The sequence below is a fragment of the Rhinoraja longicauda genome, chromosome 2, assembly GCF_053455715.1.
Source record: "Rhinoraja longicauda isolate Sanriku21f chromosome 2, sRhiLon1.1, whole genome shotgun sequence".
Classification (NCBI taxonomy): Eukaryota; Metazoa; Chordata; class Chondrichthyes; order Rajiformes; family Arhynchobatidae; genus Rhinoraja; species Rhinoraja longicauda.
The window spans coordinates 31301719-31328234 of NC_135954.1; the positions used below are offsets into that span (position 1 = coordinate 31301719).

The window sequence follows — 26516 nt, forward strand, 5'->3', positions numbered from 1 at the left end:
CACATTTGAATTGGCACGAGGGAACCTCCATGCTTGATGTTTTTTTGCATGGTGGGACTGGTGTGGTACCTTTCATTGATTGCAGAGTTTACAGTACCTTTTCAATATGGTATTGTTTGTGCTTGAGATTGGCTTGGGAGCACAGAAGATAATGCTGAACAGCAGGAAGAAAATGGCAAAACATCAAGAAAATTAAATAGAACCCAGTCATCTAAAGCTTTTTTTTGTGCTCATAACTATTTTCTGCTAATCCATGCAGACCCTCTTGTAGCAAAAACCTGCAATGCTGGGACATACAATGCGGATAGTGCAGTATTTCACTTTTATTCTGAAATTTTAATTTCACTTGAGTTTAGCATTACATCAACACCTGATCAGGTTGAGAAGAGAGCTGATAAAAGTATATTAAATTATGAGAGGCATAGCATAAATTATGGTAGTCAAAATCTTTTTCGCAGGGTGGAAGTATTAAACACTGGAAGGCATAGCTTTAAGGTGAGAGGGGTAAGGTTTAAAGGAGATGTGCGGGGTAAATTTTGTTTTAACACAGAGAATGGTGGGTGCCTGAAACGCACTGCCAGGGATGGTGGTGGAGGCAGATACAATAGTATCATTTAACAGGCCTTTGGATACAGGGACATGGAAATGCAGGGAATGGAGGAATGTGGATCACGTGCAGGCAGGAAGATTAGTTTAACTTGACATCATGTCCAGTGCAGATATTATGGGCTGAAGGGCCTGTTCCTGTGCAATACTGTTCTATGTTCTATGTTTTGTATGCTAATGAATGCAATATGGAACAATATCTTCTTGTTTAAAGTTTGGGTGTCCATAAGTTGCTGTTTAACATAGCTTCTCCAAAAATCAAGAGTTTGGATTTTAAATCAATGGAGATGCAATGTTCTGATCAAGAGTGGGTTATGGTGCTGGTTATGAGTTTAACAGCAAACCTGGGCAGAGGCCTTGACAATACTACCCGTGTTGTTTCAAATTGGACCTGTTTGAACCATGCCGTGAATAACATCAGATTCACCAAACAGAGGCCATGTCTTGCTGCACACCAGGGAACCTGTCCCTAACAAGGCAGGTGACAGGGGGGGAAGAGAAGGCATCAAAGGAAAACCTGGAGGAAAAGAGGAGAAAGCAGAAGCTGGGAAAGAAGCTGTGGAGTGAATTGCCTCAACTGTAAAGGTTCAATTAATGTGGAGAGATTGTCTTGAAGAGTCATTCTCCCCATTGACGAACTGTACACTGCAAGGGCCAGGAAGCGAGCGGGCAAGATCATCTCTGACCCCTCTCACCCTGGCCACAAACTCTTTGAAGCACTTCCCTCTGGAAGGCGACTCCGGACTGTCAAAGCAGCCACAGCCAGACATAAAAACAGCTTTTTTTCCACAAGTGGTAGTTCTACTCAATAACCAAAGTCTATTGTTTCTTTTTTGTTCTGGTTTATTTTCACCCACATGTTTAGACCGTAATGTTGTATCCTTATTGTTTTGATGTGTTTATGCTTTATTCTTAATTGTTAACTGTATGTTTGTGTTGTCATTTGTGAGCGGAGCACCAAGGCACATTCCTTGTATATGCACATACTTGGCCAATAAACTTATTCATTCATTCATTCATTCATTCATTCATTCATTCATTCATTCATTCATTCATTCATTCATTCTCTTTCATTGGGAAGCAACCATCACATCTTCCACTTGAACCAAAACAGTCCAAAATTTGCCTATTTACTTCACTGCTCCACAATACTCCATCTGTGATCTGAAGATCTGTGATCTGAAGATCTGTGATCGCCATCAGCGATGGCAGCCTCGCCAATGGTCTGTCTGTCTTTTCGTCTTTTTTGTTATTTTTAGTGTGTTTTAAAAAGTTTGTGTTAATGTTCTCTGGTTTATTTTATGTGGGGGTGGGGAAGGGGGTCGGGGGAAACTTTTTTTCAATCTCATACCTTGCTGGAGATGCGATTGTTTTCCGGATCATATCTCCGGTCGCTCTGCGGCCTAACATCATGGAGCTGGACGCCTTGCTCAAGACTGACTTTGATCCCCACTGCAGGGCCATGGACTTATCATCGGACCCTGCAATCCCTTGCTGGGTTCGACGCTCCAATCGTACTCTGTGGATTTCAACATTGAGGAGCTCGCATTTTTGAGTAGAGACTGATGTCGGGAAGCTCCAAAGTAGCAAGAGGTCCGACTAGCCCCAACCCAGGGTCCGATCGCCAGGCATGGGGAGTTGTGATCCCCTGATATGCGAGCTTGATCGCCCCAATGCGGAGGGCCCAACCGCTGGCTACGGGAGCCAAGATCACCCCGTCAACAGAAGGCTCGAGGCCCCCGATCGCAGGCGGACAAAGAAGGGAAGATTGATTTATTTTTTTCGCCTTCCATCCCAGTGAGGAATGTGGAGGAGTCACTGTGGTGGATGTTTATGTTAAAATGTACTTTGTGTGTCTTGCTATTTTTTCACTCAAACATTAGATCTAGCTTTCTAGCTCAGCAATTAGTGGTGAAGAATTCCAACTTCGAAATTTTGTACTTGCAAAGACATGTTGGTCAGCTGATTTTTTTCATTTATCGGATATTAAGAAATTTACTCACAAGAAGCCCAAGGTTCATTATCCATCTTGGAGGTAGCAGCGATTTAAAAAACATTTACTTTTCATTTAGTTGAACACTCGTGTTAGTTTCTCAGACCATTTAAGAGTTTAAGGGTTAATTCTTTCCTCCTTAGGGTTTTCTGCCGGATGATGTGATCAAACAGGATTCATGCAAATGAGTCAACACCACTGCAATGCCGCTTCACCGCCGACCCATGCTCCCTAACTTCAAAAGAGAGGCAGGAGTATGAATATTGATTTCTCTAACTTCAAGTAACCTTTTCATCCCCTCTCTCTCCGTCACTCCCCCACTCTAGTCGTTGTATAAGTTTCACTGTCATCCGGGTGAATTTCATTGTCTGTATAACTAATTTACACCTAGCCCACGGCAAACAATGGACTGCTTCCTTGATCATGATTACTTTTTTGCATATCTTTCATTCATGTTTCTACATCTCTCTATATCACCATCTATATCTCTTGTTTCCCTTTCCCCTGACTCTAAGTCTGAAGAAGGATCTTGACCTGAAATGTCACCTATTCCTTTTCTCCAGAGATGCTGCCTGACGCACTGAGGTACTCCAGCTTTTAGTGACTATGTTCGGCAGGAGAATGGAGTTGAGAGGGAAAGATAGATCAGCCATGATTGAATGGCAGAATAGACAAGATGGGCCAAATGGCCTAATTTTATAGACAATAGACAATAGATGCAGGAGTAGGCCATTCGGCCCTTCGAGCCAGCACCGTCATTCACCATGATCATGGCTGATCATCCACAATCAGTATCCCGTTCCTGCCCTCTCCCCATATCCCTTGATTACGCTATCATTAAGAGCTCTATCTAAATCTCTCTTGAAAGCATCCAGAGAATTGGCCTCCACTGCCTTCTGAGGCAGAGAATTCCACAGCTTCACAACTCTCTGAGTGAATTTTTTTTTCCTCATCTCCATTCTAAATGGCCGCCCCCTTATTCTTAAACTGTGGCCGCTGGTTCAGGACTCCCCCAACATCGAGAACATGTTTCCTGCCTTTAGCGTGTCCAATCCCTTAATAATTTTATATGTTTCAATAAGATCCCCTCTTATCTTTCTAAATTCCAGTGTATATAAGCTCAGTCGCTCTAGTCTTTCAACGTACGACTGTCCCGCCATTCCGGGAATTAACCTAGTGAATCTACGCTGCACTCCCTCAATAGCAAGAATGTCCTTCCTCATGTTTGGAGACCAAAACTGCACAAAATACTTCAGGTGTGGTCTCACTAGGGCCCTGTACAACTGCAGAAGGACCTCTTTTCTCCTATACTCAACTCCTCTTGTTATGAAGGCCAACATTCCATTGGCTTTCTTCACTGCCTGCTGTACCTGCATGCTTCCTTTCAGTGACTGATGAACTAGGACACCCAGATCTCGTTGTACTTCCCCTTTTCCTAACTTGACACCATTCAGATAATAATCTGCCTTCTTGATCTTGCCACCAAAGTGGATAACCTCACATTTATCCACATTAAACTGCATCTGCCATTCATCTGCCCACTCATACAACCTGTCCAAGTCACCCTGCAACCTCATAGCATCTTCCTCACAGTTCACACTGCCATCCAGCTTTGTGTCATCTGCAAATTTGTCAACGTTACTTTTAATCTCTTCATCCAAGTCATTAATGTATATTGTAAATAGCTGCGGTACCCCACCAGTCACTGCCTGCCATTCTGAAAGGGACCCATTTATCCCTACTCTTTGTTTCCTGTCTGCCAACCAATTTTCTATCCATGTCAGTACCCTACCCCAATACCATGTGCTCTAATTTTGCCCACTAATCTCCTATGTGGGACCTTGTCGAAGACTTTCTGAAAGTCCAGGTACACTACATCCATTGGTTTTCCCCTGTCCATGTTCCTAGTTACATCCTCAAAAAATTCCAGAAGATTAGTCAAGCATGATTTCTTCTTCGTAAATCCATGCTGACTCTGAACGATCCTGTTACTGCTATCCAAATGCTTTGCAATTTCTTCTTTTATAATTGACTCCAGCATCTTCCCCACCACCGATGTCAGGCTAACTGGTCTATAATTTCCTATTTTCTCTCTCCCTCCTTTCTTAAACAGTGGGATAACATTAGCTACCCTCCAATCCACAGGAAATGATCCTGAATCTATAGAACATTGGAAAATGATCACCAATGCATCCACGATTTCTAGAGCCACCTCCTTAAGTACCCTGGGATGCAGACTATCAGGCCCTGGGGATTTATCAGCCTTCAGTCCCATCAGTCTACCCAACATAATTTCCTGCCTAATGTGAATTTCCTTCAGTTCCTCTGTCACCCTAGGATCTCTGGCCACTAGAACATCTGGGAGATTGTTTGTATCTTCCTTAGTGTAGACAGATCCAAAGTACCGGTTCAACCCGTCTGCCTTTTCCTTGTTTCCCATAATAAATTTGCCTGCTTCTGTCTTCAAGGGACCCACATTTGCCAACTATTTTTTTTCCTCTTCACGTACCTAAAGAAGCTTTTACTATCCTCCTTTATATTATTGGCTAGCTTACCTTCGTACCTCATCTTTTCTCCCCGTATTGCCTTTTTAGTTATCTTCTGTTGCTCTTTAAAAGAGTCCCAATCCTCTGGCTTCCCGGTCATCTTTTCTATGTTATACCTCTTCGCTTTTATTTTTATACTGTCCTTGACTGCCCTTGTCAGCCACAGTCGCCTCTTACTCCCTTTTGAATCTTTCCCCCTCTTTGGGATGAACTGATCCTGCACCTTCTGTATTATTCCCAGAAATACCTGCCATTGCTGTTCCACCGTCTTCCCTGCTAGGGTCTCTTTCCAGTCAACTCTGGTCAGCTCCTCCCTCATGCCTCCATAGTCCCCTTTGCTCACCTGTAATACTGACACTTCCGATTTTCCCTTCTCCCTCTCAAATTGTAGATTAAAACATCATATTATGATCACTGCCTCCTAATGGCTCTTTTACCTTGAGTTCCCTTATCAAATCCGGTTCATTATACAACACTAAATCCAGAATTGCCTTATTCCTGGCAGGCTCCAGTACAAGCTGCTCTAAGAATCCATCTCGGAGGCACTCCACAAACTCCCTTTCCTGGGGTCCAGTACCAACCTGTTTATCCCAGTCTACCTGCATGTTGAAATCTCCCATAACCACCGTAGCATTACATTTGCGACATGCCAATTTTAACTCTTGATTCAACTTGCACCCTATGCCCAGGGTACTGTTTGGGGGCATGTAGACAACTCCCATTAGGGTCTTTTTACCCTCACAATTCCTCAGTTCTATCCATAATGACTCTACATCTCCTGATTCTATGTCACCCCTTGCAAGGGACTGAATATCATTCGTTATCAACAGAGCTCCTGTTTTTGCTTAAGAAAATTGTGGATTGAATAACTTTATCCTGTAATTTTGAAGGAATGAAACTATGATTTCACCTGACATTTTCCTTGCAGCAGAATCACATGCAATAACACATTTTAATTAGTTTGTTCAATCTGTAAATCTAACCTGAATATTCTTTTGTTTTGGTTGAGAGAGTGGAATAAGTGATGTCTGGATAATAAATAAATTTTAATATTACTCATGTCTGTTTTTTTAAACTTTCAGACCTTGCATAACTTATTTAAATAAAGCAGCCAAGTCATCTCTGTGCACTCTCAATAATTTAAAAGCTGAAGCGCTACAATTATAAAATTGTGCATAAAATCATGAGAGAAATAGATCGGGTAGATGCACAGTCTCTTGCTCATAGTAGGGGAATCAAGAACCAGAGGACATCGGTTTAAGGTGAAGGGGAAAAAACCTAAAAGGAATCTGAGGGGTAACTTTTTCACACAAAGGGCGGTGGGTGTATGAAACAAGCTGTCAGATGAGGTAGATGAGCCTGGGACTATTGCAATGTTTAAGAAACAGTTAGACAGGTACATGGATAGGACAGGTTTGGAGGGATATGGGCTAAATGTAGGCAGGTGGGACTAATGTAGCAGGGACATGTTGGCCGGTGTGGTCAAGTTGGGTCGAAGGGCCTGTTTCCGCGCTGTGTGACTCTATGAATCTAATTTGCAAAAGATTAATGTGATACCATTCAGAATAAAGTTTTTGGTTGTATTTATAGGGTTATGTCTTTAACATGAAACCTTCCACCCCATCAGCCATCGCATACAACAAATCATCCTCCAACATTTCCGCCACCTCCAACTGGATCCTATTATTGGCCACATCTTCCCATCTCCACCTCTTTCTGCTTTCCGCAGAGACCATTCTCTCCGTAACTCCCTGGTCCACTCGTCCCTTCCCACCCAAACCACCCCCTCCCCAGGTACTTTACCCTGCAACCGCAGGAGATGCAACACATGTCCCTTTACCTCCCCCCTCGACTCCATCCAAGGACCTAAACAGTCTTTCCAGGTGAGGCAGAGGTTCACCTGCACCTCCTCCAACCTCATCTACTGTATCCGCTGTTCCAAATGTCAACTTCTCTACATTGGCGAGACCAAGCGCAGGCTCGGCGATCGTTTCGCTGAACACCTCCGCTCAGTCCGACTCAACCAACCTGATCTCCCGATGGCTCAGCACTTCAACTCCCCCTCCCATTCCCAATCTGACCTTTCTGTTCTGGGCCTCCTCCATTGTCAGAGTGAGGCCCAGCGCAAATTGGAGGAACGGCACCTCATATTTCGCTTGGGCAGTTTACACCTCAGCGGTATGAATGTTGACTTCTCCCACTTCAGGTAGTCCCTGCTTCTCCTCTCTATCCCCTCCCCCTTCCCAGTTCTCCCACCATTTTTCCTGTCTCCAACTACATCCTATCTTTGTCCCACCCTGACATCAGTCTGACGAAAGGTTTCAACCCGAAACATCACCCATTCCTTCTCTCTCGAGATGCTGCCTGACCCGTTGAGTTACTCCAGCATTTTGTGTCTACATTAGGGAACAATTGTGACTAGATATAGGTTCCTCATGCTAAATCAAAACATCACTAGCTTCAATTTCAAAATAAATGATTGTTATTAAGTATGTATCTAACATGAAATTTAGTAAGACTGGAGAAAAGGGATCTCCCTACTCCCACTTCTTGATAGAAATTGACCTTGTAAATTCTCCTGCATCTTCAACCACTGTTTGAGAATTTATCAAATCTACTGTATCACTATTCCTTTAGATGCCACTATTAGCAATTAGTTCAGTAACGGTTAATTAACGATTAATTAGGCATAACAATTTTATGATTAATATCTTTACAGGCTACTAAAATATTAGCTTTGTAAATCAATTGAATTGGAGTAATCTTTCATTTATCTTGTGCATGAAGGAGATGCTGGATTAAACCAAGATAGACACAAAATGCTGGAGTAACTCAGCAGGACAGGCAGCATCTCTGGAGAGAAAGAATGGGTGACGTTTCTGGTCTGAAGAATGGTCTTGACCCAAAATGTCACCAGTTCCTTCTCTCCAGCATTTTGTGCCTATCTTTCATTTATCTTCATCTGTTCTGGACAGATTGGATTAAATATAGTCTGGCCTACATGTGACTCCAGATCCACAGTAATGCAGTTGACTCTTAACTGTTCTCCAAAAAGTCCAGTAACTCATTTAATTGTAACAAACCATTCAAAAATCACAACGAAACCAAAACAGGATGGATCATCCAATATCAACCTGCTTGGAGCTGCTTCTGGCAGGTCCTTTTGAACTTCTCATTGAACTAAGATTTGATAGTAATGGTGGGGTGAAGAATATGCTGGTACAAACAGTTAGAGACAATGGTAGATAATAAGTTGGAGGCAATAACTGTTAATAGCGCTGCAATGTCCTGGGCTCTCATCTGCATCATGCTGCGTAAATACAAGTTATTAATATTGAATCCCACAACACCCAAGTCCAGACTTATTCTCAACAGTTCTTTAAGCAGAAGACACAATGAAATGCACTTGCTGGAATCTGCATTTCCGCAAAGTGCTGGAGCAACTCGACAAGGCAGCAGCATTTGTGGAGGAATGGCAACATTTTGATATTTAAAACAGGTTCTGTAAGTGACATAATTGTTGCAAAAAGAACCTTTTAATAATCTTGATTAAAAAAATCTAATCTCTCAGAATCTTGAAATCCTACAAAAAGTAATCGTCTCATGGGGGCCAACATGTCTCCTAATTTGAGGATGGACATTATTGCTATTGAGGGAGGGCAGCGTAGGTTTACTAGGTTAATTCCCAGGATGGCGGGAATTGATGAAAGAATGGGTCGACTGGGCTTGTATTCATTGGAATTTAGAAGGATGAGAGGGGATCTGATAGAAACATATAAAATTCTTAAAGGATTCTTAAAGGAAAATGTTGCCGATGTTGGGGGAGTCCAGAACCAGGGGTCACAGTTTAAAAATAAGAGGTAGGCCATTTAGGACTGAGATGAGGAAAAACTTCACTCAAGAGAGTTGTGAATCTCTGGAAGTCTCTGCCACAGAAGGCAGTGGAGGCCAATTCACTGGATGTATTCAAGAGAGAGTTAGATATAGCTCTTAGGGCTAACAGAATCAAGGGATATGGGGAAAAAGCAGGAACAGGGTACTGATTCTGGATAATCAGCCATGATCATATTGAATGGCGGTGCTGGCTCAAAAGGCAGAATGGCCTTCTCTTGCACCTATTTTTCTATGTTTCTATGTTTCTGTTTCTATGTTTTTTTTCATATCAGATAGTCTGGACTTGCAACTCAGATTGATAAAGGTTGTTTGACATAATGAAAAGGCCATTTGGATTAAAAATATGCTATTTTGTGGAAATGTACCACAGCATGTGTTGCTGTCTCCTGAGAGGAAATATATGATTAGAACAAGAGCTTCAAAGTAAATTCCAATTTTACACTCATGTTTTACTGTTGCAGACCTTGAAACATTAACATATGGTTAAAGTGCTTTAATTACTGCTGACATTTCCAGTACCGTTATTACTTTAATATGGGATGTGTGCCTGTTTTACGGATTGCACGCTGAAGTTTTTATTACATGGCAGTGTGGGGAGTCTGGGATCCTGCAACCTGCTGGCTACTTCGAACATAACCTTTTAAGTAGAGTCTAATTGAAGGTTAGGTTGCAGATAGAATCTCCTGCGTCAAAGTATGGTTTCAAGGCTATAAACGATTATGGGCCTCTTATGACAGCTCACTGAGCCCACTGAACACAGAGGAACAGGTTCTAAAGTACGATACCTCCAGTAACACATTCCGGGGTAAAAGAGACATCATCAATTGCAATGTCTGTGAAGTTATCTCCACCCACTTCAGCCTCAAACGCAACTCGAAATGGATGGTTGTTGGCAACCATCAGGTTGGCGTATATCCAGTTGTCCTCCTTGTTCCAAGACACTGACCACATCAGCAAGGCCATTCCGGACTCTCCTATTGTGTACACCTGTAAGAAGAAAATGTAACCCAAAATGTTGGCGGACAGTAGAATGGATCTTCTCATATTTCATGCACCAAACACAATGTGCTGGAGGAACTCAGCGGTTCAGGCAGCATCTAGGGAGGGAATGGACAGGTGACGATTCATGGTTGGGATCCGTCTTCAATCTGAAACATCGCCTCTCCATTCCCTCCAGAGATGCTGCCTGATCTGCTGAGTTCCTCCAGTACTTTCTGAATTACGCACAGTTTAAACATCTGCAATTTCTTGTATCCCTGTTCTCATATTTTTTATTAGTGTCACTAATTTAACCAATGTTTTCCTCTCCAATTCAAAAGAGCCGGCCGTCTCACCCTTTGGGAATTAGTTGTGAATTTGAACACTCTTAGAGTCTTACAGCATGCAAATAGGCCCTTCGGCCCAAGTTGCCCACATCAGCTAACATGTCCCATCTACACTAGTCCCAACTGCCTGTATTTGCCCCATCTCCCTCTAAACCTGTCCTATCCATGTACCTGTCTAAATGTTTCTTAAACATTGCGATTGTACCTACCTCAACTGCATCCTCCGGCAGCTCGTTCAATAACCTTACCACCCTCTGTGTGAAAAAGTTACCCCTCCAGTTCTTATTAAATCTTTCCCCCCCACCTTAAACCTATGGTTCTCGATTCCACTACTCTGGGCAAGGGACTCTGTGCGTCTACCCGATCTATTCCTCTAATGATTTTGTACAGATTTTAATACATAATTGTAGCGCTTCAACTTTTAAATCACCCCTCATCCTCCTGCACCACAAGGATTAGAGTCCTAGCCTTCATAACCTCTCTCTATAGCCCAGGTCCTTGAGTCCTGGCCACATCCTTGTAAATCTTCTCTGCACCCTTTCGAGTTTGACAACAGCTTTCCTATAACATGGTGCCCAAAACTGAACACAATACTCTAAATGCGGCCTCACAAATGTCTTATACAACAGCAACATAACCTCCCAACTTCTATACTCAATGCTCTGACTGATGAAGGCCAATGCGCCAAAAGCCTTTTTGACCACCCTATCTACCTGAGATGCCACTTTCAATGAACTATGTATCTGTACCCCTAGATCCCTCTGCTGTACAACACTCCCCAGAGCCCTACCATTTACATAGGTTCTGCCCATGCTATTATTCCTAAAATGCAACACCTCACTTTTTTTCTGTATTAAATTCCAAGTTTGTATTTAACTTTTCTGTCAAAGTATAGGCAGTCTCAGGGAATTTTTGCAAACGGGGTTTATAAACAAAGCTAATAGAACTTAAATTCCAAAATTGGAAAAATCTATTTTTTAATAAGGTCTCCTTTGATAGGTGCACAAATCAGCAAAATGGAGTTCAGTGTATCTTGTTTTAGCACACAAAATGCTTACATTTTGTCGCAAAAGATAACTACTTACTAAATGTAAAGTAAACAGTTCCAAGGCTTTGAGAATAGACTTTCAAATGTATTCATATTTTAAAATGTAATGATATTAAGTACGTGAAATGGAGGGTAATTTTTATCATATTCACAAGTTGTAATTTTTGATACCTATTTGTCACAAGCAAGGGCTCATAAAATCTATCCTTGGGTCTTGTTGTGACTTCTTTTAATAGCTTTAGAGCAGAATTTGTCTTTGATTATACCCCAACACAGCAGGATAATAACCTAACTTCTCAGTGATGACAGCAATCCTTGGATAGTCTAGTCTGGAAAGCAACTGTGCTCCTAAATGGATCAAACATGCAGCGCAAGATCTACTTCGTTTTAAAATTCATCCTGAATCTCATCAGGTTGGGTTAGGAATAAAGCTGGTCATTGGCACATTATTTAGAGGTAACGTGTCCGGTGGTGCAGGCAGCAGAATTAAACATTTTCTTCTTCCACTTTAAGCCAGCCAGTACTTTGCTTCATATACGTAACTTGAAAAGTGGGGGAAGGAGCTTTTGTACTTTGAATGTAGATAAGTGTGAGGTTATTCACTTTGGAAGTAAGAATAGAAAGGCAGATTATTATCTGAATGGTGTCAAGTTAGGAGGAGGGGGAGTTCAACGAGATCTGGATGTCCTAGTGCATCAGTCAATGAAAGGAAGCATGCAGGTACAGCAGGCAGTGAAGAAAGCCAATGGAATGTTGGCAGTCGTAACAAGAGGAGTTGAGTATAGGAGCAAAGAGGTCCTTCTACAGTTGTACCGGGCCCTGGTGAGACCGCACCTGGAGTACTGTGTGCAGTTTTGGTCTCCAAATTTGAGGAAGGATATTCTTGCTATGGAGGGCGTGCAGCGTAGGTTCACTAGGTTAATTCCCGGAATGGCGGGACTGTCGTATGTTGAAAGGCTGGAGCGATTGGGCTTGTATACACTGGAATTTAGAAGGATGAGGGGGGATCTTATTGAAACATATAAGATAATTAGGGGATTGGACACATTAGAGGCAGGAAACATGTTCCCAATGTTGGGGGAGTCCAGAACAAGGGGCCACAGTTTAAGAATAAGGGGTAGGCCATTTAGAACGGAGATGAGGAAGAACTTTTTCAGTCAGAGAGTGGTGACGGTGTGGAATTCTCTGCCTCAGAAGGCAGTGGAGGCCAGTTCGTTGGATGCTTTCAAGAGAGAGCTGGATAGAGCTCTTAAGGATAGCGGAGTGAGGGTGATGGGGAGAAGGCAGGAACGGGGTACTGATTGAGAGTGATCAGCCATGATCGCATTGAATGGCGGTGCTGGCTCGAAGGGCTGAATGGCCTACTCCTGCACCTATTGTCTATTGTTTATTGAATCACTGGGGAAAAATTGCACAGGAGCTGGGGCAGATTAATGGATGCCACAGGCACTAGTTCACCAGAGGGTGAAATTAATATACTGTCTCTACCGCAAATGACTCTGATAAAAAAAATATCAGGGACCTTGGCTACTGATGAATGTTAATTGGCACATACCAGAAAGTACTGATTGCAATGGAGAACCTATGTGATTGTATGTGATATTTCAGAACACAGAGGAAACTGACACAAGGGTATAACAGAACACCTCACAGGGCAGAAGAAATAGAGATACTGCAGACCGTGTGGCTTCTCTGCCATTCTGAACATTATTGCTGATATTTTACCTCCGCACCACTTTCATGCCCGAACCCTGATTTCAGTAAATATTGAAAAAAAAAAAAACACTCAGCAATTACTCAGCAATTGATCATCAGAAGTTGTAGAGAAAATTCCCAAAAAATGCTGCCCTTTTGGTGAACCACTTTATTCTCTATCCTGACTGACTGACTCTTTATTTTCTGAATTTGATTCATGGTTCTAAAAAATACTATTAGGTAAATTGCCAACTCCGCAACTCCCCTAATAAGTTCCCTTTCTGTATGCTTCAATGAGACCAACTTTCATTCATCAAATGCCAAGGAGAATAGGGTCAGTCTGTTAAACAAGTCATACAAGCCCATGTAAACAGGCCCTTTGGCCCAACTTCCCCACACTGACCAACATGTCCCATCTGCACTAGTCCGACCTGCCTGCATTTTTCCCATATCCCTCTAAACCTATCCTATCCATGTACCTGTATAAATGTTTTGTAAACGCTGCGCTAGTATCCACCGCAACAACCTCCTCCGGCAGCTCTTTCCATACACCCACTGTTCTTTGTGTAAAAAGTTACCTCTCAGGTTGCTATTAAAACTTCCCCCTTTCTCGCCCCCTCACCTTAAAAAGGTAGTTGGAGAATTTACGGAGGGGAATGGTGAAATTCTAGAACGATGCCACTGAAAAGTGAATGTAATAAATGTCCTTTATTTCACAAAATGTTGGAGTAACTCAGCAGGTCAGGCAGCATCTCAGGAGAGAAGGAATGGGTGATGTTTCGGGTCGAGACCCTTCTTCAGACTGTAATAAATGTCCTAGTTGGCTTAAAGGCAGATAAATCCCCATAAATGTATTGCTGGTTGCAATGGGAAGCAAAGGAAGAGATTGCTGAGAAACTAATAAAGACTAGTATATCTTCAATGGCCACAGATGAAGAGTTCAATGACTAATCTTCTGGAATTTTTTGAAGATGTAATAAGTAGAATTGATAAGGGAGAGTCAGTGGATATGGTGTATCTGGACTTTCAAAAAGCCTTTGACAAGGTCCCACACAAGAGATTAGTGTGCAAAATTAGAGCACATGGTATTGGTGATAGGGTATTGACATGGATAGACAACTGGTTGGCAGACAGGAAGCAAAGAGCAGGAATTAACAGGTCCTTTTCAGAATGGCAGGCAGTGACTAATGGGGTGCTGCAAAGCCCAGTGCTGGGACACCAGTTATTTACAATATATATTAACGATTTAGACGAGGGAATTAAATGTGACATCTCCAAGTATGCAGATGACACAAAGCTGGGTGGCAGTGTGAGCTGTGATGAGGATGCTATTAGGCTGCAGGGTGGCTTGGATAGGTTGGGTGAGTGGGCAGATGCAGTATAATGTGGATAAATGTGAAGTTATCCACTATGGTAGCAAGAACAGGAAGGCAGATTATTATCTGAATGGTGTCAGATTAGGAAAAGAGGAGTGGCAATGAGACCTGGGTGTGCTTGTACATCAGTCACTGAAAGTAAGCATGCAGGTACAGCAGGAGGTGAAAAAAGCTAATGGCATGTTGGCCTTCATTGCGAGAGGATTTGTGTTTAGGAGCAAGGAGGTCCTACTGCAGTTGTACAGGGCCCTGGTGAGACCGCACCTGGAGTATTGTGTGCAATTTTGGATTCCTAATATGAGGAAGGAAATTATTGCTATTGAGGGAGTGCAGCGTAGCTTTACCAGGTTAATTCCAGGGATGGCAGGACTGACATATGATGAAAGAATGGGTCGACTGGGCTTGTATTCACTGGAATTTAGAAGGATGAGAGGGGATCTTATAGAAACATATAAAATTCTTAAAGCATCGGACAGGCGAGATGCAGGAAAAATGTTCCCGATGTTGGGGGAGTCCAGAACCAGGGGTCACAGTTTAAGAATAAGGGGTAGGCCATTTAGGACTGAGATGACAAAATTTCTTTTCACCCAGATTGTGGTGAATCTGTGGATTTCTCTGCTGCACACGGCAGTGGAGGCCAATTCACTGGATGTTTTCAAGAGAGAGTTAGATTTATGTCGTCGGGCTAAAGGAATCAAGGGATATGTGGAAAAGGCAGGAACGGGGTACTGATTTTAGATGATCAGCCATGATCATATTGAATGGTTGTGTTGGCTCGAAGGGCCAAATGGCCTACTGCTGCACCTATTTTTCTGTGTTTCTATGTTTCTACGTATCTATGTTAGGCAAACTGCGGCGGATTGAGACTGGAGTTATTGTGGTTTTCTTAAAGCTGGTGGTAACCTTAGAATAGAGTCTGGTGAGAGCAAAGATGTTGTGTGAATACTCTTATCGGGTGCTCTGTACTGGTCTTGAGGATGCAACGAGGGACTCTGCCTGGGCAAGTTGCTTTCCACTGATTTGCACTCAGGAAGGTCGATGTGACACCTGCGACAGTGACCGTGGGTTAAACTGCGACGCCATTCAACCAATCTCCTTTCAAGGCGAGCATAAAGTACATTGAGCTTATCCAGGAGAGATGTATTGTCACCAGCAATACTGCCTGACTTCACTCTGTAGCCCATTATAGCATGCAGGTCTTGGCACAATCGACGGGTGTCCCTGTAGATATCCCGGGATTCCAGCTTGGTCCAGAATTTTCTCCTGGCATCCTTGATTCCTTTGCAAAGGTCGTAACTAGATTTCTTGCACCTCTCGAGATTGCTTGACTTGAACACGGCAGCCTTGGGCTTCACCTGGGATTGGACCACACAGTTCATCCGTGTCTTAGGAATTCCCTACTCAAGAGGAATATGGGGTCTCAGTCACTGAGTACACTCAAGAAAGATGTCAATCGCTTTTTGTATGTTCAGTAAATCAAAGTATATGGAGAAGTGGTGATGAGGCAAAATATCAGCGTGTTTTTGAGTGGTGGACGAGGCTAAAAAGCTGCTGCTGCTGCTGCTGCACTGCCTCAATTAATATGCTCATATTAGGAGCATTAGCCATCTTATTTAATTATTGATACTCTCTCTGATCTACTCTCCTGAATGCTTAGGTATCTCAAGAAAATATGAGCTGCTGCTCATCTGGTGATTACACGATTCAGTGACCTGCAGAAAGATGTAACATCTGAGCTGACAGCTTCAATTTTACTCACAATGGAGGAACAGGAGACTGAAGCTTCAGAAGGACTTCAAAATGTTGACATTATTTGGTACTCTCTTTCTTTCTGGAATTTTATTCCCAAAAGTTTGGAAAATTAAAGGAAAGTGTCAAACAATAGTTTTTCGTTAGGTAAACATTTCCTGCCACTTCAATGTTAATTAACCTCAAAATCTTGTGGATTTACACCATTGTATGTGAATTAATATCATACTAGTGAAAGATAAATGCAAAGAAGAGAGGTAGAAGGGTTGTAATCAATAAAAAGAGAATTATTTGATGGAGAATCAAGGAATTGCAGATAGTGGAATCTTGTGCAAAATACAAAGTGCTGAAGTAACTCAGCGGGTCAGGCAGCACCTATGGAGGGAATGGATAGTCGACGTTTCAGATCAAAACCCTTTAATATAACCAATGACTGGATCGCTGTGGTGAAAGAGAACTGTTTTATTCCACAGTGATACCATTCAATCAAGAGGGTTTAAGGATGTCAATTCTGCTTAAGTTCATAAATCATAGGAGCAGAATTAGACCATTCGGCCCATTGAGTCTACTCTGCCATTTAAAGGGTGGTGGATGTATGGAACAAGCTGCCAAAGGAGGTAGTTGAGGCTGGGACTATCCCATCATTTAAGAAACAGTTAGAAAGTTACATGTATAGGATAGGTTTGGAGGGATATGGACCAAGCGCAGGCAAGTGGGACTAGTGTAGCTGGGACATTGTTGGCCAGTGTGGGCGAGTTGGGCCGAAAGGCCTGTTTCCACACTGTATCACTCTGACTCGATCTATCTTTCCCTTTCAATCCCATTCTCCTGCCTTCTCTCCATAACCCAAAACACCCTTACTAATCAAAAATCTATTAATCTCCACCTTAAAAATACCCAATGACTTGGCCTCTATAGCCGTCTGTGCCAATGAATTCCACAGATTCACCACCCTCTGACTACAGAAATTCCTCCTCACCTTCTTTCTAAAGGTATGCCCTTTTATTCTGAGGTTGTGCCCTCTGGTCCTGGATTCTCCCACTAGTGGAAACATCCTCTCCACATCCACTCGATCCAGGCCTTTACGATTCAGTAAGTTTCAATAGACAATAGACAATAGACAATAGATGCAGGAGTAGGCCATTCAGCCCTTCGATTGAAACTGAGATTGAAACTGGAGTATTGTGTACAGTTCTGGTCACCACATTATAGAAAGGATGTGATAGCTTTGGAGAGGGTGCAGATTCACCAGGATGCTGCCAGGGATGAAGGGCCTCGGCTATGAGGAGAGACTGAGCAGATTGGGGTTGTTTTCCCTGGAGCAGAGAAGGCTGAGAGGGGACATGATCGAGGTGTACAAGATCATGAGGGGCATAGATAAGGTAGATGGCGGGAAACTTCTTCCACTGGTGGAAGATTCAACAACGAGGGGACATAGATACAGGGTAAGGGGAGGGAGGTTTCGGGGGATGTGAGAAATAACTTTTTCACCCAGAGGGTGGTTGGAGTCTGGAACTCACTGCCTGGGGTGGTGGTGGAGGCGGGAACACTCACAACGTTTAAGAGGCATTTGGATGGGCACTTGAAATGCTACAACATTCAGGGCTACGGTCCAAATGCGGGAAAATGGGATTAAAATTAGACTGTGTTTGGTAACGGGCGGCGCGGACACGATGGGCCGAAGGGCCTCTTTCTGTGCTGTAGGACTCTATGACTCTATGACTCGATGAGATCTCCCCTCATTCTTCTAAACTCCAGCAAGTACAGGCCCAATGCCGTCAAACATTCATCACATATTAACCCAATCATCCCCAGGATCATTCTCATAAACCTCATCTAAGCCCACTCCAATGCCAACATATCCTTCCTCAGATATGGGGCCACAGACTACTCACAATGCTACCCAAATGTGGTCTGACCAGGCCTTATAAAGCCTCAGCATTACATCCCTGTTTTATATTCTAGCCCTCTCGAAATAAATGCCAAGACTGCATTTCATAGAATCAGGCGGCTAAAACACTTTTGTGAGAACTTCCCTTACCTTCAGAGTGCCCATTTCTTTCGAACCACTGACAAAGTACCAGAAACGCAAGTGACAGACTCCAACACTTGCTGGGAATGAATGAGTGGTGGTTATTCTCGCAATGTCACCTTCATGCTGGGCTGCTGACTTAATGTACAGAAACATTCCTCCAACTCCTTGAAAAGAAACAAATACCGTTATGAGGTTTATTGAATTCCTCAGCAGCAGCGGGGCTGAAGAGTGACAACTGGCAAATCATAAACCTCTCAAATCTGTGGATTTGTTTACTCGCATGGAGATTACATGGTGAGTTGCTTTCCTGTTTGTACCGACAGTAAAAAGATATTACTCACTTCAGCCTCATAAAAAAACATTAATCTGCCTTCAGCATTGTGTACTGGGAAGCTCAGTGAAAAGAATAATTATCCACTTCACGAGAAAAGGTAGAATTTGATATTCGAATTCCCACACTAATGGAAGTCATACAGATTAATGCATTTTCCTGTCTTGTGAAATCTCTGTGTTTAGAATATCGAAGAATGGAACCTGCTGTTTTTTATTTATAATACTGTGAAAATTGTTAATTTATGTGCTCTGTAACACAATTAATCACTGTGGCTACATTTCTTCTTAGAAAGTACACATGCTTCCGTTTAGTGTTTTATCCATAACATCTTTCAGGGACCATTGCCCTGTCACCACCTCAGCAGATCTGCAGAAGAGGTCCTGACCCGAAATGTCACGTCTCCATTCCCTCCACAGAGCGATTGATAGAAAGATACAACTTGGAAACAGGCCCTTCGGTCTTCTGAATCCACACCGACCACCAATCATCCATTCACACTAGTTCTATAAGAAAATAACTGCAGATGCTGGTACAAATTGATTTATTCACAAAATGCTGGAGTAACTCAGCAGGTCAGGCAGCATCTCGGGAGAGGAGGAATGGGTGACGTTTCGGGTCGAGACCCTTCTTCAGACTGATGTCGGGGGTGGGACAAAGGAAGGATATAGGTGGAGACAGGAAGATAGAGGGAGATCTAGGAAGGAGGAGGGGAAGGGAGGGACAGAGGAGCTATCTGAAGTTGGAGAAGTCGACGTTCATACCACCAGGCCGCAAACTGCCCAGGCGAAATATGAGGTGCTGCTCCTCCAATTTCCGGCGGGCCTCACTATGGCACTGGAGGAGGCCCATGACAGAGAGGTCAGACTGGGAATGGGAGGGGGAGTTAAAGTGCTCGGCCACCGCGAGATCAGTTGCGTTAATGCGGACCGAGCGCAGGTGTTCAGCGAAGCGATCGCCGAGCCTGCGCTTGGTTTCGCCGATATAAATAAGTTGACATCTAGAGCAGCGGATGCAATAGATGAGGTTGGAGGAGGTGCAGGTGAACCTCTGTCTCACCTGGAAAGACTGTTTGGGTCCTTGGATGGAGTTGAGGGGGGAGGTGAAGGGACAGGTGTTGCATCTCGTGCGGTTGCAAGGGAAAGTGCCCGGGGTTAGGGTGGTTTGGGTAGGAAGGGACGAGTGGACCAGGGAGTTGCGGAGGGAACGGTCTCTGCGGAACGCAGCGAGGGGAGGGGATGGGAAGATATGGCCAGTGGTGGGGTCCTGTTGTAGGTGACGGAAATGTTGGTGGATGATATGTTGGATCCGCTGGCTGGTGGGGTGGAAGGTGAGAACGAGGGGGATCCTGTCCTTGTTGCGAGTGGGGGGAGGGGGAGCAAGAGCGGAGCTGCGGGATGTAGAAGAGACCCTAGTGAGAGCCTCATCTATAATGGAGGAGGGGAAGCCCCGTTTTCTGAAAAACGAGGACATCTCAGAAGCCCTAGTCTGAAACACCTCATCCCGGGCGCAGATGCAGCGTAGACGGAGGAATTGGGAGTAGGGGATAGACTTTTTGCAGGGGACCGGGTGGGAAGAAGTGTAGTCCAGATAGCTGTGCGATGCGGTGGGCTTGTAGAAAATGTCCGTCACTAGTTTTTCTCCTGTGATGGAGATGGTGAGGTCCAGAAACGGGAGGGAGATGTCAGAAATAGTCCAGGTATATATAGTTCTATGTTGTCCCACTTTCGCATCCACTCTCCACAGACTTGGGGACAATTTTCAGTGTCCAATTAACCTACAAATGTGCACTTTTGCGGATGCGGAGGGAAACTGAAGCACAGGAGGAAACCCCATGCAGTCAGAGGGAGAACATACAAACTCCACACAGACAGCAACCGAGTCCAGGGTCTCTGGTGCTGCGAGGCAGCAACTCTACCAGAAGTACCACTATGCCACCCTTATTTTGATCACTGCAGTACCTCAGTGAGTGATGGGCACTCACCAATAAATGGAGGCAAGGGAGCTCTTTATTACCATGCAGCAAGTTAACTACCCTTACTCAACTGTTTAGCAGAATTATTAAGCAGATCGATTTTGTGTTTCCTTTCCTGCAGGGAAGTGTGTTGATGTAACTTGATTCACACTGTTCCAGAAGGTAAAAGACTGGAAAAAGGGCACCAGCCCTAGTCAGAAATTCAATTTAAAAAGTGGCAGTACTACCATCTATTATAAGACAATAACGATCGGTAAAACAAAAGTGCACCCAACTAGTAGAATAGGCCTGACTGGCACAGACAGGCACAAAAGCATGCTCTTCATTATTACAAACTGATGTGATGACTGATGTGAGGTAAGGTAGAGATGATTCATGGAGAAGGCTAGAACGAGATGAAAAGGAAAGAACACAGCGAGATAAAGGGGACTGGTGAAGAGAAATGGTACTCGTGGTGAAAGGGGGTGAGTGGGGTGCAGTGGTTGTGTTGGTGAGGACCGGCAGGGAAATGGTCCTTGGGTGCATGAGAGAGAGAGAGTTGTTGGGAAAGTGTGCCAGGATTTTCCTATAGAAAAATATAGCACAGGAACCCCACAATGTCTGTGCCGTACATAATGCCCATAAATTAATCTCACCTGCCTGCACATGGTCAATATCGCTCTATTCCCAGCATATCTATGGCCATATCTAAAAGCTTCTTACACGCCACTATTGTACCCGCCTCAGATACCCTCACAAGATGCAATGTGGGATTCCTATGCTGAAGCAGAAATCCATGACTGACTGCCCATTTCCCAGCTGCACTCTGCATGAGGTCCAGCAGTGAAGCACTGCTGCTGAATGATCTGTCCACTATACCTGGCACAGGTCTCACAGGCCTAATCCATTGATCAACCTGGGATGACTGCACAGAAGAACAATAAGTTACAAAGTTACTGGAACATTTTATGGTTTTTTTTTGTAAGCCAGCATCCGCAGATCATTGTTCCTACAAATGTAAGTTACATATTGTCTGAGACAACTGAAATAGAGGCGACGTCTGCAATGGGCCTTTTTGGCCAGCTGCAGTTGGGTCTATAAAATGCGCCAAAAATGGCGCCTCTTGCATGTGAACTCAGTGGGCTGTTTTGTGCACACTGCACTGATTGTGCTTATGTACATAGATAGTATTGCTGAGTTGTATGCAAAATATGTATTTCACTGTACCTGGTACACATGACAATAAAGAAACCATTGAGCCATTAAACCATTGCCTGTCCTGCTGAGTTACTCGATTTAATCCAGCATCTGCTGTTCCTTCCTGCACATCTTAACCATTAAACCATATTGTTTCGCTAGTACTGTTTCTTTTTTATAAATTAATTAAGCGATTCAATTATTTTTAAAGAATCTTTATGTTTTAATTAATTTTGAGTATATTTTGAATTCAAAATACTAAATTCAAAAAGTGACATATCTGGCAGCCATCAATGTTTTTCAGCCTGTAGCAAGCCATGGATTTTGTGCTAATCTCTATCACCTCTCGCCTTCCCAATGTCCTCATAGCCCGTCAGATGTTGCTCTGAGCTTCCCCTCAGACTCTCCCATCATCTAATGTGAGTTGTCGGCATTCAGCCCTCTTTGAAGAGAAAGGCATGGATATAAATGGAACAGATACCATCACACCTGTCACCCCACACAGACGACGGTCTCCACTTGGTGTGGAGATGCACAGCCCAGCGATACTAGCTAGCCTCATTTCATGTTCATTAGTATCCGAGCAAAATTAGGCCACTCAGCCCATCAAGTTCACTCTGCCACTCAATCATGTCCGATCTATCATTCCCTCTCAACCCCATTCTCCTGCTTTCTCCCATAACTCGTACTAATAAAGAATCTGTCAATCTCTGCCTTAAAAATATCCATTGACTTGGCCTCCATGGCCTTCTGTGGCAATGAATTCCACAGATTCACCACCATCTGACTAAAGAAATTCAACCTCATCTCCTTTCTAAAGGTATGTCCTTTTATTCTCAGGCTATGGTCTCTGGTCCAAGGCTCTCCTACCACTGGAAACATCCTCTTCACATCTGCTCTGTCCAGGCCATACACTATTCAGTAAGCTTCAATGAGGTCCCTCATCCTTCCAAACTCCAGCAAGTACAGGCCCAGTGCCGTGAAAAGCTCATCACATGTTAACCCAATCATTCCTGTGATCATTTGAATGGGGATTCCTGACCTGGACATGAAAAGAAAAAGGTAGAATGAGTTCTATTTTAATTTTATGCTTCTTTTTTTATTAGTTATTTTAGTATTTACTTTCATTTAAAAAAATTTGATGATACTTTTTAAAACTATTGATAGGAGAATCAATAACTTAGAATTCTTTAGACAAATGCCTTCCAGTTTGTGAGGATTTAAAGCTCTGCCCCCAGCCTTGCTTCCTGACAAATAGCTGTCAGACCACTCTCGGGATGGGGCCCTTGTGGAATGTTGCCCGAGGCTCAACCACACCTCGCCTCTCTACTCCTGGATATGAAGATGCAGCTCATAGGCCTTCTACATCCGATTCAGGCGAGTGCAGACAGGTGTGGCTGCAGGTATGAGTCCAAGCAGCAGGCAGAATCCATCGTGATTCTTATAAATGCATCGAGGAGCAGAATGAAGCCATTTGACACATCAAGTCTACTCCGCGATTCAATCGTGGCTGATCTATCTTTCCCTCTCCAACCCATTCTCCTCCTATCTCACTATAACCCCTGATACCTTTACTGAGCAACCCTTCTATCCGCCACTCCTTATGGCGGATATTCCCAAAACAAGTTGGTCCAGTTTTTTGACATAGGATGGGAAATTATGTCAAAACCTGCCCTAGAAATGGATGGCTCACACCAGAAATTGCAATTCAACCTCAAAATGCAAGCACCAAAATCTGACAATAATTTCACTCATTGAACATCGAACAGTACAGCCCAAGAACAGATAAAACAATCACTTATCTCCGTGCACATAATCCATATCTCTCCATTCCCTGCATATCTATATGCCTATCCACTGTTGTACCTACCTCAACCACCAATCCCGGACCTACCTCAACCACTCACCACCCTCTGTGTAAAAAAGTTGCCCTGCACATCTCCTTTAAACTTTACCTCTCTCACCCTTAGCCTATGGCCTGTAGTGTTTGATTTTTCCATCCTGAGTAAAAGGTTCAGACTGGCTACTCGAACTGTACCTCCCATAATTTTATATAGGAGTAAAGAGGTTCTTCTGCAGTTGTATAGGGCCCTGGTAAGACCACATCTGGAGTATTGTCTACAGTTTTGATCTCCTAATTTGAGGAAGGACATCCTTGTAATTGAGGTAGTGCAGCGTAGGTTCACGAGATTGATTTCTGGGATGGCAGGACTGTCAAATGAGGAAAGATTAAAAAGACTAGGCTTGTATTCACTGGAGTTGAAAGGATGAGAGGGGATCTTATAGAGACATATAAAATTATAAAAGGACTGGACAAGCTAGATGCAGGAAAAATGTTCCCAATGTTGGGCGAGTCCAGAACCAGGGGCCACAGTATTAGATTAAAGGGGAGGTCATTTAAAACTGAGGTGAGAGGGAACATTTTCACGCAGAGCGTTTTGAATTTGTGGAATTCTCTGCCACAGAGGGCAGTGGAGGCCAAATCACTGGATGGATTTAAGAGAGAGTTAGATAGAGCTCTAGGGGCTCGTGGAATCAATGGATATGGGGAGAAGGCAGGTACGGGTTATTGATTGTGGATGATCAGCCATGATCACAATGAATGGCGGTGCTGGGTCGAAGGGCCAAATGGCCTCCTCCTGCACCTATTTTCTATGTTTCTATATACTTCCATCAGGTCTCCATGCAACCTCCAGCATTCCACAGAAAACAATACAAGTCTGTCCAACCTCTCCCTGTAGCTACTACCCCCTAATTCAGGCATCACTCTGGTAAACCTCCACTAAACCCCTATCCAAAGCGTGCACGTCCTTCCTGTAATGGGGCGACCACATTTGCAATCAATACTCCAAAAGTGGCCTAACCAAAGTCCTAGAAAACTGCATCATGACATCCTGACTCTTATACCCAGTACACTGATCTATAAAAGCAGGCATACCATATGTCTTCTTTGCATCTCTATTTAATTGTGTTGCCACTTTCAGGGAGTTATGGACCTAGACCACAAGATCCATTGGTACATCAATGCTGTTTGTCTATTTTCCCCTTACATTTGACTTTCTATATTTCAACACCTCACATTTGCTCAGATTAAACTCTACCAGCCATTCCTCCACCCATTTCTGTAGCTTATCCATAATCCCAATGCATACCTTGATAGCCTTCCTCACAGTCCACAACCCCAGCAATCTTGGTGTCATCTGCAAATGTACTAGCCAACCCATCTACGATTACATCCAAGTCATTTATATTTATTAAAGCAGCAGCGGTCCCAGCACAGATCTCTGTGGAATTCCACTGGTCACAGATCTCCAGCGTGAACATTGCCCTTCCACCATAACCAACTATCAGGAACCCTGTTGTGAATTCAAACGGCCAAGTCATGTTAATCCTGTACATCTTAATCTTCTGGATCAGTTTAGCATGGAGGACTTTAGCAAATGCCTTGTTAAAATTCACGTAGACAACATTTGCTGCCCTACCCTCGTCCATCACCTTCACCACCTCCTCAAAAAAATCTATCATGTTCTCGATGTTGGGAGAGTCCAGAGCCAGGGGTCACAGTTTAAGAATAAGGGGTAAGCCATTTAGGACTGAGATGAGGAAAGACTTTTTCACCCAGAGAGTTGTGAATCTGTGGAATTCTCTGCCACAAAAGGCAGTGGAGGCCAATTCACTGGATGTTTTCACAAAATAGTAAGATATAGCTCTTCAGGCTAATGGAATAAAGGGATATGGGGTGAAAGCAGGAACGGGGTACTGATTCTGGATGATCAGCAATGATCACATTGAATAGCGGTGCTGCCTCGAAGGGCCGAATGGCCTTTAGCTGCATCTATTTTCTATGATTCTATGTTAGTAAGATACGATCTGCTGTGCACAAAGCCATGCTGACTGTCTCTAATTAACCAGTACTCTTTCAAAAAGGGGGTAAATCTTATCCCAACAAATCCTCTCCAAAACCATCACTACCACTGGCATGAGGCTCACTGACCTATAATTTCCTGGATTCTCTCTACCTCCCTTCTTAAACAAAGGAACATTAATTACTCTACTCTTTTGGGACCTTGCTGTTGCTAGAGAAGACATAAAGTTCTATGTCAAGGCTCCCATAATCTCTCCTCTTGCTTCTCTCAATTGCCTAGGATAAATCCCCTCAGGTCCTGGAGATTTATCCACCTTAATGCTCTTCAAGAGCTCCAACATTTCTTCCTTCTTAATCTCAAACTGGCGTTGCATATTTTTTCTCCACGCTGATCTCACTATCCTCACTCTCCTTCTCCTTGGTGAAAAGAGATGTGTAATATCTTGCCTACATCCCCAAACTCCATAAAAAAGCTTTAGGATTTTATTTAATTGGACTCCCCAAAGATATTTTGGGGACCAATTTGCTTCCAATTTGCTGCTTGAGTTCTTTCCTCCTTTCTCATATTTTTTAAAGGCCCTGTCTGATTCTATCCTCTGAAGGATGTGCTTCATTTTTCTCTTGGACCAAATTTATAATCTCTTTGCTCATCCAAGGTGCCCTTACTTTTCCACCCTCATCCCTTCACCTCAATAGATCATTCCAGTTCTGAACTTCGATCAACTGGTCTTTAAACGACTCCCATATGTCGTAGGTAGACTTACCCAATACCAATTGCTCTTGACTTTTAGTTTTAGAGATACAGCGCAGAAACAAGCCTTTCGACCCACCGAGTCCACGCTGACCAGCGATCCCCGCACATTAACACTATCCTACATACACTAGGGACAATTTAAACATAC

At 43.4% G+C, this 26516-nt stretch overlaps 1 protein-coding gene across 1 annotated transcript in view; it reads right to left on the bottom strand.

Moving 5' to 3' along the window:
• Positions 1–26516, bottom strand: part of malrd1 (MAM and LDL receptor class A domain containing 1) — a 261497-nt gene that overhangs the window by 45584 nt on the left and 189397 nt on the right. Inside the window, exons 26-27 of the mRNA XM_078427721.1 lie at positions 18274–18431; positions 9825–10026 (exon numbers count right to left, since the gene is read on the bottom strand). Of these exons, the coding sequence (XP_078283847.1) occupies positions 9825–10026; positions 18274–18431 (360 nt within the window). The remainder of the gene's footprint in view (positions 1–9824; positions 10027–18273; positions 18432–26516) is intronic.